The sequence below is a fragment of the Eutrigla gurnardus genome (genome assembly GCF_963514095.1).
Source record: "Eutrigla gurnardus genome assembly, chromosome: 13".
NCBI lineage: Eukaryota > Metazoa > Chordata > Actinopteri > Perciformes > Triglidae > Eutrigla > Eutrigla gurnardus.
Window position 1 is genome coordinate 5110196 of NC_139936.1, and position 19787 is coordinate 5129982.

Genomic DNA, 19787 nt, shown 5'->3' on the forward strand with positions numbered 1-19787 from the left:
AGCAGTGGGAGGGTTGAGACAGGAGCCGGAAAGAAAGAGTTGTGCGTTTAATTCCAATGCATGGATTAGTATATGCCCATTTACTTTCATAACGGCAATCTCCAGGGGAACGTGGTATAGCGGAAAACTGCAGTCATTACCGACGAGGCCTCATGCTCTACCTCACGATCTCCTCCACCGACGGCACCGTATCTATTATTAATGCAAACATTATCAATAGGGCTTCAGCCTTATCTACAGGATGGTTGATGTGTGGTTTAAAACGTGTCAATTAGGGCGTGCTCTTTTGCTCTTCATCATTCTTCACTCTGAACTTTCTCTTTGTACTTAATGAGTCTGGTTGATAGCCGCGGCCCGCGTTCTGAGGGGTGGCGAGGCGGCCGCAGAACCCTTGCCAACCCTCGGATACACAGGCTTTCAATGAGACTCATTAAGTACAAAGAGGAGTTCAGAGTAAAGAATGAAGAAGAGATGAACAGCTGCCACAACCAGATTCGGATAAGCAAATAGGAAAAGGTGCGGCTGGTCGTGAAACGAGTGAATGTCCGAGTGGAAGGGAGTCGGCCAGGACTTTTCTCACGGCTATAACTGAACCTGCAGTGTTGGCCTCTTTCTCTGCAGCCGGCTGTTACCTGCTGAATGTGTGTGCAGGGTTGCCAACTTCCACTATAAATACAGACAACTACAGATGGATGGTGGATGTCCAAATTATAGATCAGTGCAACATAGAAAAGTTTAAAAGGCATTCAATCACTTGGTTTAAGCCCCAAACGAAAAGCAAAGCAGTGACAGTTTATTCAAAGATTAGTACCCGAGTGTGTAACATTTAATATATTCATTTAGATTCATTTGAATTAATGATACATTTAATTTAATTTGAAAAAAGAATCATTATAAACAACGTAAAATAACACAAATCATTTAAAATGTTGTGGCCACATTTTAAGCGTAAAAAAAGACATACATACATGTCAAGCAAATGGATGAACTGCCCCTGAAAAAATGACAGAATTAGCAGAACAGAACAGCAACTGACAGTAAAAAGTGTTTGAAGAAAGCTGCATACATACGTCTATTATTACTTAGAACAATTTCCAAACAAATATTGATATATGTGATGCTTTCTTTAAGCCTTTATCCCACAGAAGTGTTCGATACGGGACTAACGACTATTTAATTACTGGCAGTAACTGTTCTGTGGCAAACTGCTAATTCTGTCATCTTTTCAGGGACAATTCATCCATTTGTTTGACATGTACACTTTGTCTGGTGGGGGGGGGGGGGGGGGGGGGGGGGTGTTTGCCTTGTTCGGGGAGTATTTAGGGAGTTCAGATAACCTTGAATAATCTACTCGCCCCTCACCAAACAGACAGTCCTGGGTTTTGTGTGTTGCACGCTTGATTTAGCATTCATCCCAATGACATAACATTCAGTAGGGGGTTGTAAGACATCTGCAGCGCGGGGACGACACAAACGAGAGAACGCGAGGAAGGAAAAAAACAACTTGCATGCAATTTTCTGGTCACCAAACAAGGGACATTGTAATCATGCAGAAGTAAGTTATTCAAAATTAAACAAAGATTGTGTTAATTCATTGAGAAGTTGTTTGTTTTGGTGTTTTTACTGCTGCGTGAGAAGCTGTGTCACCAGACAGTTGTTTTTTTGGTTGAGTCATGTGACAGCTGAGCTAAACTGCCTTGTGTTTGCACTGAATGCCATCTGTCTCCCACATTGCCCTTTTTGGAGTATTGACTGGGAATCCCGACGAGTGCAGTGATGCCAAAAAAAAAAAGAGGCAGGGTCCTGTCCAGGCATATTCAAGAGTAAACAGCTGTGGGTTAAACTCTGACCAGAGCAACAAAGAGACCGTCTCCGGGTCAAGTGTGAAAGCAACCCGAGTAAATTGTTACTTCCAGGGGAAAGAAATAAAAATGACTGGCGTACGTTTATGCCCTTTTACTCAAAATGTATTCACAGCACTCCGCTCACAAGGTCAGGGCCGCGATGTTCGGCGTTTCATAATAATTGTCGTGATGTAATGAACCGTGCCGCACAATGCCTGAACATTTGGAGCGTCAAAAAAAAAAGAGAGTAATAGTCAAATATCGGCTCCCCGAAGAACTGTGTGTTTGCTTTGGCATTTAACAGCAAGTGACAAAAAGGACACACGAGGCTGCGGAGTCCTATCGATTGAACCGGGGGGTCAAACGTCCCCTCGCTGTGAATTTGCACACGAGCACTTAAGGCGGCGATGAAAATCTGTTTTCCACGATGGTGACAACAGGACGAAGGAGAGAGGAAGGATAAGGTCGGAGGAACACAAGACAGGGGAGGGAGAGCAGGGGAAGCATAGCATTGAGAAAGATGTTTTGTTTTCCCCATTTGCTTCATGTAACTGCTATTATGTTGGCAGCTATTGTGTCATGGTTATTGTTCTGCTTTCTGTAGACGAGTGAGAGATACGGTTTCTAAAGCCTCTCTAGGCTGGAGACCGAGAGGGGTGATAAGAGTGAAGAGCCGTAACATTTAACAGAAATTATCATCCGTAGAAGAACTCATATTTGCAGACGGCGCGCAGAGAGGAAGTCTCTAAACCGGATCGGGCTCTCAGTAGACCGTTGTTTTTTAATGAAGAAAGGAAGCTATTAGAGTCTTTGGAGTCTGATAAGTGTTTTTCCTCCCGCCCCTCCTCCTTCATGGGGAAATAGTTTCCAAGACTGACACTCATCTGATTTGAGTCACATTGTTTGTCACGGGTATCAAATGATAGGAAAAAGAATCCATAGAAGAAGAAAAAACCCATTAGTTTTCTATTACTGCCATGCTGGATGGACGGGCACTCAGCGCTCAGCCGAATCACTGTGTTTAATGTGTCAGGTTGGTTGAAAGAAGTCTACCTCTGTGGGGGCTCCCCTGCCACTTCCCCGGGGGCTGAGTGGCTGAAATGACCATAAAACTGTGTTGAGCTAGACAGCCTGTAATTTCAGCAGCGAGTGGCGCTTTGCTGAGGTATAATGGAAAGCCAGTGGAAGCCATGAAATTTGCTGAATCCCGGTGTTGGAAAAACCATTCTCTGAACACTCAGGACACCTCTCTAAACTTTAAATTACTGTTTTTAAGCCATCATTGTCTGAAAGAGCTCGGCATCTAAAAAGAAACACAGAACTTGTTCGGTTTCTTTAATCTTCAGTGGTCTTTGCAAAAAAAAAAGAAAGAAAAAAAATTGACGTTCCCATTCTTTGTGGTAGAAATAGAAAAAAAATGTGTTTCTCAAGGTGGCTTTGTATAGGGAGAAGTTGTTCTGTCAGTCTTTTTTTTATCATCTGTGGCATGATTGTGGGTACAAGTGCCTCCTTTCACTCCGAACGGGGCTGGACGATAGAGGGCTCGGGTACAGGTGTGGAGAGGGATAGGTTTGTGTACGCCGTGTACACCGTATCGCTATTTGAGTGTGCGTGCGTGTGTGCATCTGTGTCGGCCTCGGCCGATGCACAAGCGCTGGAGCAGCCGAGCACGTCCGCTTTCTGAAGCGTGGCCTTCGATGTAATGTTAGCAGCATGTCACATCGAGGGTCTCTCCGGGTGATTTGATAGGAGGGCGGATGGAGATGGAGATGGAGTCGGAGTAATGAAGTGAGTCTGAGTGGGGTTTGCTGCTGGAGGCCCCCGAGCACCATCACACCACACTGGCTGCATCTCTGCTGTGGCGAAAGACACACACACAGCGAGAGAGAGAGAGAGACAGAGAGACAGACAGACAGAGAGAAAGACAGACTGTAACTTCATCACCCCATATTCGCCTGCAGCCAAATCGGCTTGTCTCTGCTCTCTTTGACTCGCAGAATTGAGATGCAGCATAACTTGGATCTCGATCTCCCTCTCCCTCCCTCTCTCAGACTGTGTAATGGCCACATTGTCGCCGCCTCTCTGAGTTTCCAGAACAACAATGTCCCTCCTGCCCGGAAAGCAGTAGATTAAGTGATGGAAGATAAACATACAGGTTGAAGCTCGGTGTCATTAACAATGCATCTGATCCAATCCAATCACAACCTTTAGAGAAAATAAAGCACAAAATGGTGAATACGTGATGGAGCGGCTCCACCGGATAAAGTATAATAGGTGATACGGCCGCGATGCATATTTAAAGACACGGCGGTTTCTGTGATTAACATTCCACCTGTTTAAGTCATGCAATATGAGGCATGCTGTGATGTGCAATATCAGCACTTCTGGCCAAAAAAATGTCTCAGTGCGTGAATATAAAGCTGTGGTTGCATCCGTCAGTACGATTCAATAACCAGATAAATAGACAATAAGTCACGAATGCATTATTCAAGCGTGTTTTCTGTGAGGAAATATCTTTGCGACACCTTAATACGCTGTAAGGTCTGAGGCATTTTAACATATAATCACATCTACTTGGACACATTGGGTTAATGACTTAGCTGAAACCTTTTTCTTTTTTTTTTACATGGCGTCTACACCTCGCACCGCAGGAAGAAAGAGCAAAGAAATGAGCCGAGGGCAGCCGAGGAGAGGCGTACTGGTGTGGACAGCTGCATTGTTTAAAAGCCTAAAAGTGTACATGCTCTGTCAGAAGGATGAAAAACCTGTCTTGATGGGTTGTTAGAGTTTGTCAGAATAACACTGGATATTTCAATGAAAAAAAGAAAAAAAAAGAAGAGTCTTCAACAAAGTGAAAGAGAAGCCCCCTGACTGAAAGTGTGAAAACAAAGTGGCCAACCAAAGTGTTGTCTCGAGGGAATAATTCTATTCTATCTATCAGCTTTATAGGCGAGAGTCGGAGGAGAAGATTGTCTGTTTTTATGAAAATACACCCAGGAGACGGTTAGCTCAGCGTGGAAATAGAGGGTAAAAAGCCAACTCTGTTGAAAGGTAAAAAATATATATATCTGCACCTATCAACACCTCTAAACGTGACTTATTAACACATTACAGAACAACACTATTCAATCTATCTTCATGCAGAGCTGAGCTAACATATGGTACAGAAGTGAGAGAGCAAGGAAATGAATAATCATATCCCCAAAACATTGAGCAATTCATTTTAATGGTGAGAAACACGCAGTATCAAGGCCACTGGCCTGAGATAAACACTGGCTCGCTATGCCGTAACAGACCGGGAAAAGAAGAGGAGGCTATCAGAGCAGCCGTCGTAAATCTGTCATATCAACTGTTTGTTTATACGCTGCCCAAAAATTAGCAACCGACTGCACACCAGCTGGAAAACGCTTTCAGTCAAGTGCCCTTGCTTAAACCTGTTTCTGTGTTGGCTCGTGTTTGCCGGGGACCAGGCAGCCCGAGGAACATTACAGAACCTTTGAACTTAAGGCTGCAAAAAATAAATAAATAATAAAAAGTGGTCAGAGTGGGTCAGAAAGAATGAGTCACGAGAGTGAGAGAGAAATGTGCAATGGATTGTGATTCACTTAGTGGGCATTTGTGATGTGAACGGTACAGACAGCAACTTTGCACACGCTACTCCCAATAAACCTACTTAAGTGGATTAGCAATGCCACCCTGGGGGCCTCCGCAGACTTAAAGCTCTTATCACAAACACACACCGAAACAAAACATACTATTTTTATCAGTCCCCCCCCCTCTTCCCTGGTTTGTTGGGGGGGGGGGGGGGAGTGAGTTTGGGAAGCAGTGGAGATGTCCAGGATAAGCACAGAAGCGACGGCGAAATCTTTTTTCTGGTTTAAACAAATGTTTGTGAGATACAAACAGCTGGATTGTGCAGAGGTGTGAGTACTGGTTTGCTCTCCTGAACATAACACATACTCTCCCAGTTTGATGCTGGCAGACACGCTCCAGATTAAAACCAACATTTTTTTTTTGTGTTTTCATCCGTCTTGTGCTCTTCTTTCTCCCTTTGGTGTCTGCCGTGCAGGTCTAGGCTGGCTGATTACTTGGTGAACTGCTGGACGACTCCGCACACAGTGAGCACCTGCCCCAACCAAGACAATCACCAGGCCTGCCTGGCCTCCTACGCCAGGCTCATCGGTCAGTGCAGCCGCGGGGTGACACCGTGATGGAGCGAGAGGTTGTGTTGTGTGTTTGAAAGAGAAACGGCTCCAGATCCCACACTAATTTCCTCAGTTTTCAGATACATGGGGAGATAAAGATAAACAATGGTTGGATACAGTGCAGGTCTAATCGACCTTCACTTTTATCACGAGGAGCCGGCAGAGCAGCGAGACCGGTCTGATATATCCCCCCAGCACACTGGGCATCAGGTCACTACTAGAAGTAATTAAGCAGTGGAGGTACAGCGAGAGTGTTTACTTAATTAAAACACTTGACGACCATCTGTTAGCTCACAGTAAATGCTGCTCAAACAATGTGCCCGAAACTGATACAGGCACACATTCATTTTTTTTCAACCTCGGCCAGCATTTGATAGCAGCACCTTTTGGTTGCATCGCAGCGCTCCTGAAGGGTTCCAGAATCCAAATTTACATGAAATAACTTCTTGCACAGTGTCCATATTTCGGTATCAGTCACTGCCTCCCCGCCATGTGTCATAACTGGCACAGTATGAAGTGATAATATGCCATGGCGCTTCTTGGATTTCTCTGGAAAATGTGACACGAAGTGCATCCAACACCCCTGACTCCGGCTGAAAGCATCGACACAGAGAGAGGCATTTGAAAAGTAAAATGTTTTGGTGCAGCAGTGCCATATTCCATCAGCACACACACACACACACACACACACTTCCTAAAGCACTTACTTTGCAAAATATTCATAACATAATGGCCTCTTTACATCTAAAATAAAGCATTACGGAATGCTTCACCTGTGCATAAACTCCTATAGTGCCAACCCGTCCCTATGACTAATATCGTGTTATATATATATACTGTTTGCGATGAATGTAGTCCATTATAGTCCATTAGTGACCCCTAACCGTTTGTCCCAATTTGTGCGTTTGTGTGTCTGTTTGTGTGCGCTTGCCCTCACAGGGACGGACATGACTCCCAACTACGTCGACAGCAGCTTCTCCAACTGGACCATCTCCCCGTTCTGCACCTGCAAGGGCAGCGGGAACCAGGAGGAGGAATGTACGAACTTCCTGCAGTACTTCACCAATAACACATGCCTAAGTGAGCCATCCGCACACACGGACACGCTGCACTCACCCCAAATGGGTTCTGTAACTGATAGGAGTCAAGCAGTCATGTAATATTGATAAGAGCACCGGGCTTGTGATGCTGTAGTTACTGTTGAATACATGTGAGAGTAGAGTGAGGCATGAACTTGGATCTAATGCAACTTTAATGGTCTCGGAGTCATAGAGCTCTTTAGTGATATAACTGTGGAGGTGTGTGTGTGTGTGTGTGTGTGTGTGTGTGTGTGTGTGTGTAGGGGAGGGAGAATGGAAATAATTAAAGGTGGGGCTGGATAGTCATCAGACATCTGGGCATTAAAATGTCAAAAAGAAAATATTCATGATTTAAATTCTTTTTTTATTTTTAATGAATTGTAAAAAAAAACAAATGACATCTGTTTTCTGGTTATGACGAAAGAGGAAGCAGGAAATATTTATGGAAGGGTGGAATTTTCTGGAAGTCCTGGAATGAAAATTTGCCAGCAACATAGTTTGATACAAGTTATCCACGGACACCTCTTTGCCCGCTGATTAAGTTGGAATTAAATGTTCGTAGTTTCTCAGAAACTAGTCATTTCTTATCACTTCTCATCCTCCCTTTGGGCAAGATCTGCCCGGACTTTAATACAAAAGAAACCATTTGCATGTCATTTTCATATTCAATCTGAGAGAGTTAAAGGGCTTATCCCTAGCGGGAGAAAAATGTCATGGAAAGGTACTGATCTAGAACAAATGAAATAATAGGGAAAGCTAAAATACATATCTGTACATCTAATGCATAACGCGGGCGGGTGCGGCATGACAGAGTGGTTACCTCAAACATCCTTGTGCTTTTTTTCTCACCGGGAAGTCAAATACGGCGAGCTCCTTCCCTTGCTACGGCGGAGCGAGCAGTGTCAACAGCGCTACAAGACACCATTGCCTTTAACATGTTCCATTGTGTGGATAATGCTTTCAGACCATTTCAATAGATTGCTTGGGTACCGTTTTAGCTGAGTGTGCAGGATGAGGGATGAGGCTGGAAGCTGAGGAGGCGTCTTGAAAAATAACACAAAATGCAGCATCTCCTCTCTGCAGTCATGAGGAACAGGCAATAAACTTCGACACATCGGGGAGGAGAATATGCACAAAAACACAACTACTGTGTGCGTGTACATGTATTTATATTATCTTTCAGCAGTCACCACTGTTTCTGCAGAGCAAATCCTTTGGCATTGATGGACAAACAAAAGCAGAATGCAATGGAAACCATGTGTTATGATCCACACACTGTTTCCCACTCTCTCCTCCAAGCAAAGGAACAGAACCGTTCCAACAGAAAGTTTCAACATTAAAGTCAAATATGTGTGGAGGCCGACATAAAACATTCGGTCTGAAAGGATATTACAATAGTTCAAACATAGCCTGTCTGGGCTCTTCTTGTACTCTCTCCCCTCCCCTCTTCTCTTACTCCATCTGTCCCTGCAGGTAGGGCGATGCCTGCTATGCCCAGGGGTTAAAGGAAAAACTTATCCGGAGTCATTAAAAAAAATGAATCGCTATTGGCAATGAGCTTAATCACTCAGCGAAACATTTGGGTGCAGTAAAACATCCTGCGTGGATGCCCCGCAGCCAACTAGTTTGATTTATTGCTTTATTCCCCCCATCATACTGCATCTGTAGGGGGATCGCTCGCGATAGACGACCCTGACAAACAGATGCGTAACGTTGCATGTCTCAGCGGTGCCGTGCTAGCTCCTCACTGCTAGCGCTTAAGTTGTAAGGCTCCGTTCCCTCTCTGCGCTTTAATTCTCAGCCCAAAATCCCCAGTGACGGAACAGACAGGGAAACGTGAAGGGTGCTTTTGTGTGTTTTAAGTGCGCAGGTGTGTGAATGGGTGTAGGAGGACAGGGGATGAAGTCGTGCATCGGGGGGGGTTTCTCAGGCCATCGCGACCGCGTGCAACCGATTACACGCGTGTTTCCGCCACGAGTGGTTCGCCCTGTTGGTGCGCCGGCGGGGAAATGAAATTTCTCCTTTGTTTGGGAATGTTTTTGAATTTGATCAGTCACATGAATCTATTCAAAGTCGTCTCTGCATGCTGACCTTATAACGGAGGTGGTTGCCAAGCAATTACATGCCTTGCCTTCTCTCTGGCTGAACAAAGAGAAACAAGCCTCGTGTTTTAAACGGATGAGCAGTGAAAAGGTACTCAGCCCCTATTTTACCATATCTAGCTGGAAAAGCTGACTGAACAGGGATTTGTCACATTTTTTTTGCCGAGCCTCGCACATGCACTTAGAGACACAAAAAAATAAATAAAAAATTACACATATGCATACACAATATCTGCAGGCGGATACAAAAGCACTCATGTGCATTGGCGAGCTGCAGAGAGGACCTCTGTTGAGCTGATTGATTTGCTACCTTTTAAAAGATTCCATTTCTGAGTGAACAACTGCCCGCAAACAAATTGGGCTTCATCATCTCAAGTGCGGACATCACGCCACTATTTGGTCAGCATGTTTGCCACATAAAAGTGTTTTTCTAATGAGCCGAGGACACCAAGAGAAATTGTTGGTACTTGATGAATGTGTCATTCGTGTCTCTGCAGGATTTGCGTAGAGACGGATAATTACAAGCCGTATTGATAGCATACTATAAACATGTTTGGCATTCAGAAAACGTGGCACCGCTTCAAATATTAAACAATATTGGTGTTTTTGTAAGACCGTAAAATCCTGAGCTGCCTCCCCGGTGACAGATTTTGCAATCTTCAAACAAATCTTCGATTCATTTCTGATTAGTTTAACTCCTAAGCTTACCGATGAAGCAGAGAGACCGTCTCTCCTTGCTCTTTTTACTCCTTCCTTCCTCCGTGGCACTCCGCCTTCCCCTCGCTCCCCCGGTTGCCGAAGATTGGGCAGGGGACCAAGAAGTTGACTTAGAGCTGTCTGCTCGGCGGCTTCTCGCTGCGATGGCGGCGGGAAAAAAACAAATGACTTTATATCTCTGTCCCTGCAGGAAATGCCATTCAGGCCTTCGGTTACGGGATAGACAACATGCAGAACAAAAACGTGTCCCTCCCCGGCCCCTCAGCGACGACGAAGACGGGGTCGGATTGGTCAGCAAGCACCTCAGAACCTCCCTTTGCCACCATCCCAAAGGTAACAGCTTTGCATTGATTGTTTCCCATTAAAATGTTATGCATGTAACCTAAACACTGCTCTCCCACCACATTCTTCGCTAGCTTGCATTATTAGCACCACGTCGCCATGTTGAGAGCCGTCCAGAGGCAATCTCGTCTACAGTAACTTTAAATTCATCTTCCAAAATGATCTATGCAAACAATTTCAGCAGCTTCCTTGCATGAATTTCTGGAAAATGGACTTATAAGAAGAAGAAACCACAAAAACACTCCTCCACTGCGCTTCCATGAAAGGAGGATTTGGTACAGAGGGAAAAATCATAAAGCTCAACACACTGCGCCATTCATATTCACATCACATTCCATCTCTATGCTTGTTAAAGCAATTGGCACATCAGAACGGGCGCTTTACGATAAGACAGTTTATGCTACACCCAAGATGATGACATTCGGTTGAAATATTATATTTTCTCTCGTACACAATGAAATAGTGGAATAAATGGGGAGGTGGAGGATTTATAATCTGGATTAGGGGTTCTGAAATACTGGCCCAGGGCCTGTACTCCCGCTCTGCAGACTGCAGTCGACTCAACTGGGTTCACCGTCTGGGGCAGAAAAACATCACTCTTTGCTCTGCTGCAAGAATGCACACGTGTTTGTCTTTAGAACTGTACTTCATTTTCTCTTCAAATAAAATGTGAAAATGACAGGACTGTGTTTTTCCACCGCCACCTCGTTCTTTCTCACTCCGTCTCTTTTGAACAGCACAGAAGTATCCCACTGCACTTTTGTGTAAAGGAGAGCTTTTCCTTTTCTTTTCTATCAAGCTGTTGTTGTTTGATTAGTCCTCCCAATGAAATATGGTTCTCTTCTTACAGATGTGTTTCAGATGTGCACAGCCTTCTGGTGAAGACTAATGGTGTTTTTCACCTTTGCAGGAGCCCCAGTTACCGAGCTAAGCTGAATTAGACACTAAAACTACTCTTTGTAAAGCCCTCTGCTGTCGCCGCCGCCGCCGCCGCCGATGTTATTGTTCATGTCGTTTCTCAGATATACACAGAATCCAAGTAGCGTGCAGTGTTTGTGAATGCAAATGTGCGTGCTGAATGAATGAGTCCCATTAAGACATCTATTTTGAGTAATTCCAGGGGCTTTCACAGCCATTAAATGGTCCCACTGCACCCGAGTCATGCAGTATTGTCCTTTACGCAGAAACCCTCATTGTTGCGAAGACAGCAAATTAAAACCTTAAAAATGTTGCAATGAGGAGAATTAATGAACGAGCACCTCTGATAACAATAACGGTGTGTATGTTTGGGAAGAGGTGGAGGGAGAGAGGATGGTGGAGAGGGAATGGGTAGAGGAATCCTCCAAAGTTGTGTGTGTGTGTGTGTGTGTGTGTGTCAGTATTGATGCACCGCTCGGTGCCTGTCTCACTGCAGCATGGTGTTTAATTTATTGTAAAAATGGTAATTAGGAAACAATAAGACGTGTGATTATTCAAGCAGGAAGTTTATAATTAGAGAGGGAGCTAGTAGGGACATTTTGGGCGGCTCTGCGTTCTCACACAACTACGGCTGGCAATTAAAACTTGTCAAACTTCCATGGCAGATAAATTGGGGGAGTGTTGTTATGGTATGGAGCCCTGACCGTCCGAGGCTGTAGACCCCCCCCCCCCCCCCCCCCCTCCACTTGCATGCACACGCGCCTGTGTAACAGAATGCATCAGGTTTGTGATGGATGGATGAGCAAATGTGACACTAAAGGACAACCTAATATGAAGCACATTTAGAGAAGAGTGGGCATAGGAGACTCTGCGGTCCGTGACTAAGCCTGTTCATGTCAGTCATCCTGCTCTCTTGTAGTGTAAAGAGTATTTTCAGCTAATTTATATGCGTAATTATTCAAAATGTCACTGCCAGTGGTTGTGGGCTTTATCCCATGCTCAGCGAGTAAACATGTGGGCTGCAGCTCGGTCCTTTGAGCATTGTAATTCAGAGGGGTAGCCATCCCGAGTCCTGCTTTGTTTATATGGAGAGAAACAATATTCCCCCCCATGTTCGAACACGTTTCTGTGGAGTTTGATGGGGGATAATGTAGGCTTGCTGTCTCACAGATTAATTGGATTTTGTGTGTCTTTTGTAACCCTGATTTAAATGTTAGCATCCTAACTTAACAGAACGAGGAATTGTTCATTTTGACTGGGTTTCAAGTGTAGTTTTGAATATAATACAAACCAGCTTGTCTAGATGTTTAAACGCCCCCGCCAACCTCAGAACCACTGGGAAGCCGCTGTGGTCTGTGTTCCCACATTGTCACCGGCCGTGTGCAGATTCTCAGCGAAACTGAATGGATTGTGTAACTCTGTAACTCGGGGTTACGCCATCAACTCGCCTCGGGACGAGCAGCCCTGCGTTGTGAGTTTGATGCGTTGATCGATAAGGAAACGCTCCGTCATCTGCATGTGTGGGAACCTGCTCGATGGCAGGTCGGCTAGTTTCTTATCAACGGCTAAAATAAATACTTGTGGCTGTTTTCCATCCTCTCTTAAAGCATCAGTAAATAAACACACGTTTTGACATCGTCTGTGTTCCGTCTCGGTGCATGCGTTTGTACGCCTGCCTTTGTGCTTTCAGCTGTGTGTGTGTGTGTGTGTGTGTGTGTGTGTGTGTGTGTGTGTGTGTGTGTGTGTGTGTGTGTGTGTGTGTGTGTGTCTTCTTACAAGGCTGAGTGAGTGTATGTGTGGATATTGGCTGCAGCCAGAGATCTGGACTCATGTCAACAGGCTGCTGCCACACATCACTGCCCCTGCTAATTAATTGGCTTTTAGTCGCGGATGTGTTTGGTGCATTGTCAAGCTACCCATAGCTTTTTTTTTTTTTTTCCTTTCTTGTTTTGGCAACTGTCATTTTAACCGTTTCATTGGAGAGCGTGAATGCACAAGCCCAGGTAACTGCGATAACTGCAGCCCTCTTTTCTCCCTCCCCTCAATCTCCCTTCTTTCCTTTCTCTCCCAGAACGGGAAAAATATGCCCATCCTGTTAATATAATCCAACACAATTTTCTTGCTTCATTTTTTATTTACCGTTACCTTGTTCTGTTGGAAGATGAGGTGCTGCTAGATAACATAGGAGTAGATGTTTTTCCTGTGTACAGGGAAATAGTCCAAAGTGCAATCTCTGCAAAGGTTACATTGGTGAAGATGAGTTGAGTGGGTGGGTGGTGGAGGAGGAGGAGGAGGAGGAGGAGGAGGAGGGGGAGGAGGAGGAGAAGAAATGTTTCACGTTCCTTACGATGTGCCTCTGTATTGCTGTGCTGGACTGAAAATGGTATCTCCGCAAATTGAGCGAGACTACTTTAACTTCGAGGCAAATGGTTATGCTTTGTGTTACAAGAATCCGAGAAAATTGAAAAAGTATTCAAAATGCTAACAATTTTATGGAAGAGCACATAATAAGGCAATTGCAGTGTGGATATGACAGTGTAACTCTGGAGGCCATGAAGTTTAATATCTGGACTGATGTCTTCCCTCTGCTCTCTGCCATAATGTGAAACACTGCGAGCTGCGTCTCCCTCCCTCCGTTTGCTGTGCACACAAGTTTATTTCATCTTTTGCATGAGAACAAACACGTTCATGCATTTTGATCGAGCGCAGTCCAACTTAATACTAGGGGTCTTGCGAGTGTTTTGTTTGGCCTCTTGCTTGCTGTAATTTATGCCTTATGAAATATTGAAAAAAATCCACAGCTGCTGCTGCTGGCTTCTGTAGTGTGTGTGTGTGTGTGTGTGGTTGGCTTCGTAGCATGTTGTTCTTGTAAATAAAGTCGGTAATGATAGCTTTAAAAACTGTTTAGAGACGTGCTGGCACAACTTTAAAGAGTTTAAGAAAAAAAAGGGGGGGAAAAGGCCTCACGAGAAGCTTTCCTTTGTTGCCAACTTGTTTAAGAAGCAGAGAGCATACTAAGCAGCGGCTTGAAATATACTTCACGTATCAAAACATTCGGTGGATCAAACACCTAATGTTGGTGCCAAAGCGGGTCCATGTAATGTCTCACTCGTACTCTGACTCTGTTTTTTGCTCTTGCTCTCCTCGGCTCTGACCCCGTCCCGTCTCACCTCCCCTCCTGTCGCCTCCCGCTTCTTTCCCCCTCATCAAATGCCAGAACAAGAAGCAGCACGAGTGTCTGAGTCATGTCTAACCTTTACACGTCTCTCTCTCTCCCCTCTCTGCGTGTCCCTCTCTGCCCAGTATCCTGAACCGAGAGACGGTGACCTGGGCAAAACCCGCGGCCTGCCAGAGGATCACTCCGCCTGTCTGGGCGCCAACGTCTGGGCACTGCTTCCCAGCCTGGCTTTGGCTCTGGTCCTGGCCCAGCATGCCTTATAGAAGCGCCAGGAGGAGAAAAAAGAGGTCATCCACCCACAAGCTGATCCCAAAAGCAGAAGGTGTTATTTCAGAGACTTGTATTAAGAAGGCTGAATCTCTGGGCAGTTGACATAAATGGCATTTATGAAAGAGTAAAACAAAAAAAAACAAAAAAACAAAAAAACAAAAGCAGGTGGAAAATTATTGAAAATTTTAAATTGTGAAATTTGTTGTTCATTTTTGATGTAATGTCGGACCACGACTGTGATGAAGGACGTGGCTTTAGGAAAAGGACCCGTGGGTAACGAGAGGCCGTGGAGGTCATCCTCTGGGGACCAAGCTCCCGCCGACTGAGACACATGATCCCGGAGGACTGAAGCTGATCATTTTCAAAGACGCTTGCACTTTTTTTCTCTCGCCAAAAGGAGGAGGAAGAGAGGGAATGAACAACATAATTAAAAGAAGATTGACAGAAAATAAATTGTCGTAGAGAGGGAAAAAGGGGGGAGCGAGCGAGAGGTAAATGGGGGAGAGAGAGAGAAAGAGAGGGAGATAGAGACATATTTCTGCGATCAGTCACACTTTTTTTGTCCCGACTTGACTCGACTTAATCTTCTGTTGGATGAACAGACCACACATTTAAGGGGCGGGGGGAGGCGGGGTTGGGAGGGGGGTGATTACATTCTGTCTCTTCAGAACTAGTGTAAACTCTAAACTGTAAAGCCTACTCAGTGTTCTAAGTGTTGGTATAGTATCCGTGACCATAATCAATCTACCGTGCGGCTCTTTCATTTTGGGTGCTACAGTTTACTTTTTCAGCGAAAAAAAAGAAGGAAAAACGACGTAAACGATGTTAAACGGTCCTTTTTGGTCATTTGAGATGTTGTTGATGCCCGTGGGTGTGCACCGTACGTCCCACCTGCACATGTGTATATTTCTGTCTCTATGTATATAAACAAGACTTTTTCTCTCTCATTCAACCAAATGACATCCGCGGTACCTTGAACGGACGTGACTGTACGCTAAACGTGGCTCTGTACTGGTACTAATGGAAGGTCTTCATTATGTTGCGTTTATATTTGTCTATAAAGGTTTCGATCTCAAAGAATGTATACAGGGGTGAGATTAAACAAGCTCAAGCTGCTTGGAAAGCCATAACCCGTGTGTGTGAGTATCATACTGTGTATCACACTGAGTGTGTGTGTGTGTGTGTGTGGACAGTTATTACAATGTGTGAGCGTCTGTGTTTCCATGCAGGAGGAAAGTAGCTTATAAGGGGGCAGTTTAAATTGCCAATGTGGGGATTCGTTCTGCCCCCTCAGAGAGCAGAGGTTATGATGCATAGTGTAATTAACCACAGGACTTTTTTTTTTTTTTGGGGGGAGAGTCAGGACAGTGACCAGTTTTCAAGAGAGCTTTTTAATTCTGCTGTTCTTCTTTTTTTTCCACAGGAGATTTAAAAGCTCCCATATTTTAGTTATTAAAAAAAAATCCACCTTCAAATTTTTAAATATCTATTGAAAGAATATTGTTTTAAAAAAATGCCTTTCAAGAAAGATGTTTTTGTATGAAGTATTCTCGATACTCTCGGCCTGATCTGCACATTGAGAAAGTAATTGGCTGTAATCACTCATCCTGTCCACACGTAATAGGAGAGGACGGTCCTTACTTTGCAGCACAAGCACTCCAAATTCAATCACCTGTGTTGTACAAGAAAGAGATCTCTTCATCGCCAGCGTGGACGGCAACCAATCAATTTCTTCTGTGTACAGCGTCATATTAATAACCTTAAAAGGTATAATATGTAGTCACATCGTCAGTCAAAACTCCCGACGCAGAGCCCCTTGGCATCAGAGATCGACGCTCCTCTAGTGTCAGTTTTCAATGTGTCAATATGTTGTTACATGCAGTGTCCTTTCAAAATAAAGTCACGCCTTCACAGGAAGTTAGGTTCAGGCAAACACTTAGTAATAGAGCGTTCATTTGACTTTTCTTTTTAGCCTCACAAATGAGTCACAACACTAATGACTCATGTGAACGATGCTATATATATATATATATATATATATATAACGTCCACGCGTTGATTTCCGATGCCGAGGGTCTCTGACCCAATGTCAGTGTTTGACTAGTCATTAGTGGGGACGGGTTGGTGTCCCGAACACACTAAAGTGAAAATAAGAATATAAAAGACAGGCTGAGTGTCGGGTCCCGGCAGATACAGACACTAAGCGATGACTGAGAGGGATTATGTTTCTATTAGCCCATACATGGTTGGTTAGGGAATATCACACCTTTAGGCGAAACCTCCTGACTGAATCACTTCACACGGGCACATTTGTAGCAAGATGAAATTTTTTGTATGTATATACGTACATAATTATTTTCCTTGCAGTGAATGACACACAATCAGCGTTTCCACAGAAGTGTTTATGTCTTCAGGCGGCACACCGAGTACGCGTTGTGTCACATGAACGTGTTCTGAACCCAACGGTTTATGTTAGCGGCTGATTTAGAAGCATAAAGGTCTGTCACGGGAACAGATGTACAGAATGTTGTTGTTAACTTTGGTCGGACCGTATACAGTGTGGTCCGGTCTGGCAGAAACCATATTGATTTCCTAAAACCGGCGTGTTTACTGCTCCGGGCTTCTCACAATATAAAAAGTCGAACCCTTGAATATGATATGTATCGTTTTTCATTGACAATCTAGCAAATTTGACACCGTGTTTGTAGTTTTGCCTCGGTCTCGTCATCATTTTGGATGTCAAAAGATCCAGAAACTTTATAAAGTACAAAGTACAAACTGTTCTATGTTTCAAACACGCTATTTAAAAAAAAAATATACAGCATACATTAGTAATTTGTGCTCGCTGTCAGGCGTAAGAAGCATCTCTTTTTCTATCAGATATTGTTCCTGACAATGCTGCAATCCCTTTGAAATACATAACGTACCTTCATAAACGTTTTCAAACTGCTCTAAATGACACTCCAACTAGAGAATACATGGTTAACAGATATCTGTCAGTAGAATGAAAAAAAAAGAAAAGAGAATAGGGTGGATGTGTAAATCAGTTCAGTTTAAACAAATCTATTTTATCGTCTATCTGAAAACATATCTACACCATCGACGGTAAAATTCAGGATGGGTGAGAATCAAAAAGCAACATCAACATATATCAATTTCAAAAAGGAGAAATCCATCAAAGATGATGCAGAGATGCCAATTCTCCTGCAGGAACAGCCCCAGTAGTCCGTAATGCAATACAGCCATTATATAGTGCAGGCCCCCCCCAAACACAGACATGGCCTCCTTTTTATAGCACAACAACCTTATTATTTTTGACATGCTTCCATTTTCATATTAAATGACATATATAATATATCTGAGCTTACTATGGCGGGATGTGCTTGTGCCGTTTGAGACCTTCCTTCACCTGCGGTCCTTTACACCTGTATGCTTTTTGCTTTTTGTCCATTTCTACAGCAGGTTATTACAGGGGGAAGAGGTGAAATGCAGACTGCAGCGTTTGGATGATAACAAGATGTTTCTAGAATGTATACTGTGAGACTGACGCTTCATGTTCAACCCTTTTTTTGTCTGCTTTCGCTCCATGTGTTCAACCAAATAGTTCCTCCGCGGCATCACAGCATTTTCCTGTTAGCAGTCAATTCCCGCTCCATAAATGCAACATGAACGTGAACTCCTGCCCTGCTGTGTATATTTTTACAATCTGCTCAATCAAAAAAAAAAAAAAAAAAGACGACAGCTAGAAAGCTTTGTGGGCTTCCTGTTGACGCAGCTGTCACTAGAACAATGCCGTCGACGCCTCCCTGCCTATTAATCAAACTTTGATTTGGTCAGTTTGTTGCTTACTTTTCAGAAAAATTGATGACCCACTGTGAGTTATTATATAGTCAGCTAAATGTGATCAAAACTGGCAGATAAAGTAAGGGTTTGGTTTTTTTTTGACATGTAGAAAAATGCAAATAAACTGATCAAAATTCAAACCTCCCCTCTCTTCATTTCACCCTCCCAGGAGTGGGTCTGAGTTTGGGGGGTGGACAAAAAGGCGGCAGATCAGCACTTCTCTCACAGCTTAAGAGAATGTATATATAAATATATATAAATATGCTGGAGACCTACACAACACACAGCACAATTCAGAAATGTATCAGGGAGTTTTATGGCAGATATTACCAGTGCAGGATGGCGGTGATGGGACAGCTTGAAAAGAGGCAGATTTAAGTGCTTTTATAGAGGAGGGAAGTGAGTGGTGGCAGCTGGGTTTGGGTGTTAGATGTAAAGCCAAAATGATACGGTTATTTGTCTGCATGATCATAATTTAAGGTAGCGAGACAGAAATGCGTAGGCCACGTGTCTGGAGAGCAAAGTGCTCAGATGCACAAAACCAGTTTGCAAAAAGTTCTTCTTCGTCGTCCTGCATCCCCGCCTTTGAACGTGTGTGTGTGTGTGTGTGTGTGTGTGTGAATACATGCGTACACAAGGCTGCATGTGATTAGGAAGGAGGGGGAAACATTTTTACTAAATGTGCTAGGAGAGCAATTTTCTTTTCTTTTTTTTCCCCCAAAAGGAATCCTTGTGGAGTCCAGTTTGTTTCTTCTCTTCACAGGCAGGTGGAAGTGGAGAAGAGGAGGAGGAGGAGGAAGAGGAGGAGGAGGCAGGTAGCAGAGGGGTTTTGGGGGCACGGGAATAAGAAAGCGGCAGGTAGCTGTACATTTCACAGTTGATTAATGAGTCAGTGGGATGATGTCTCTTATCAACACTCTGCACATGGCGCAGAGAGAAGAAAGGTTTATACCGGGGCCTGCGACGCTCCAATCACAGGCGGCTCCCGTTGCCGTCCCATCATTCCTTTCTGTGCTCACCCACCTGTTTTTGTTGGGCTCTCTTCTTCTCTCCTCCACAGCAGTTTTGTAGCTGATGCAACTGAACCCTTTTAACCAGAATGAGTTTTGTCTGAGAAAATGAGTGATACATCTGCTGCCGTGCGGTTTCACACAGCAGTGCGCATCGCCGTCTTTGTTGGGAGATTACCACAAGAACTGATGTAAACTCTTGTAATGAGTAGTTAATGTGGCTTATGACATCACGCAACAGAAGAGTATATAGCAGGGTTGCCAAAAAAAAAGAAAAAA

General features: G+C 44.1%; 1 protein-coding gene across 1 annotated transcript in view; it reads left to right on the top strand.

Moving 5' to 3' along the window:
• The window catches only part of LOC311023030 (GDNF family receptor alpha-2-like), a 46191-nt gene extending 27694 nt beyond the window's left edge, over nt 1-18497 (top strand). Inside the window, exons 5-8 of the mRNA XM_084024678.1 lie at nt 5914-6026; nt 6989-7129; nt 10138-10280; nt 14511-18497. Of these exons, the coding sequence (XP_083880804.1) occupies nt 5914-6026; nt 6989-7129; nt 10138-10280; nt 14511-14648 (535 nt within the window). The 3' untranslated portion in view covers nt 14649-18497. The remainder of the gene's footprint in view (nt 1-5913; nt 6027-6988; nt 7130-10137; nt 10281-14510) is intronic.
• The last annotated feature ends 1290 nt before the right edge of the window (nt 18498-19787 follow it).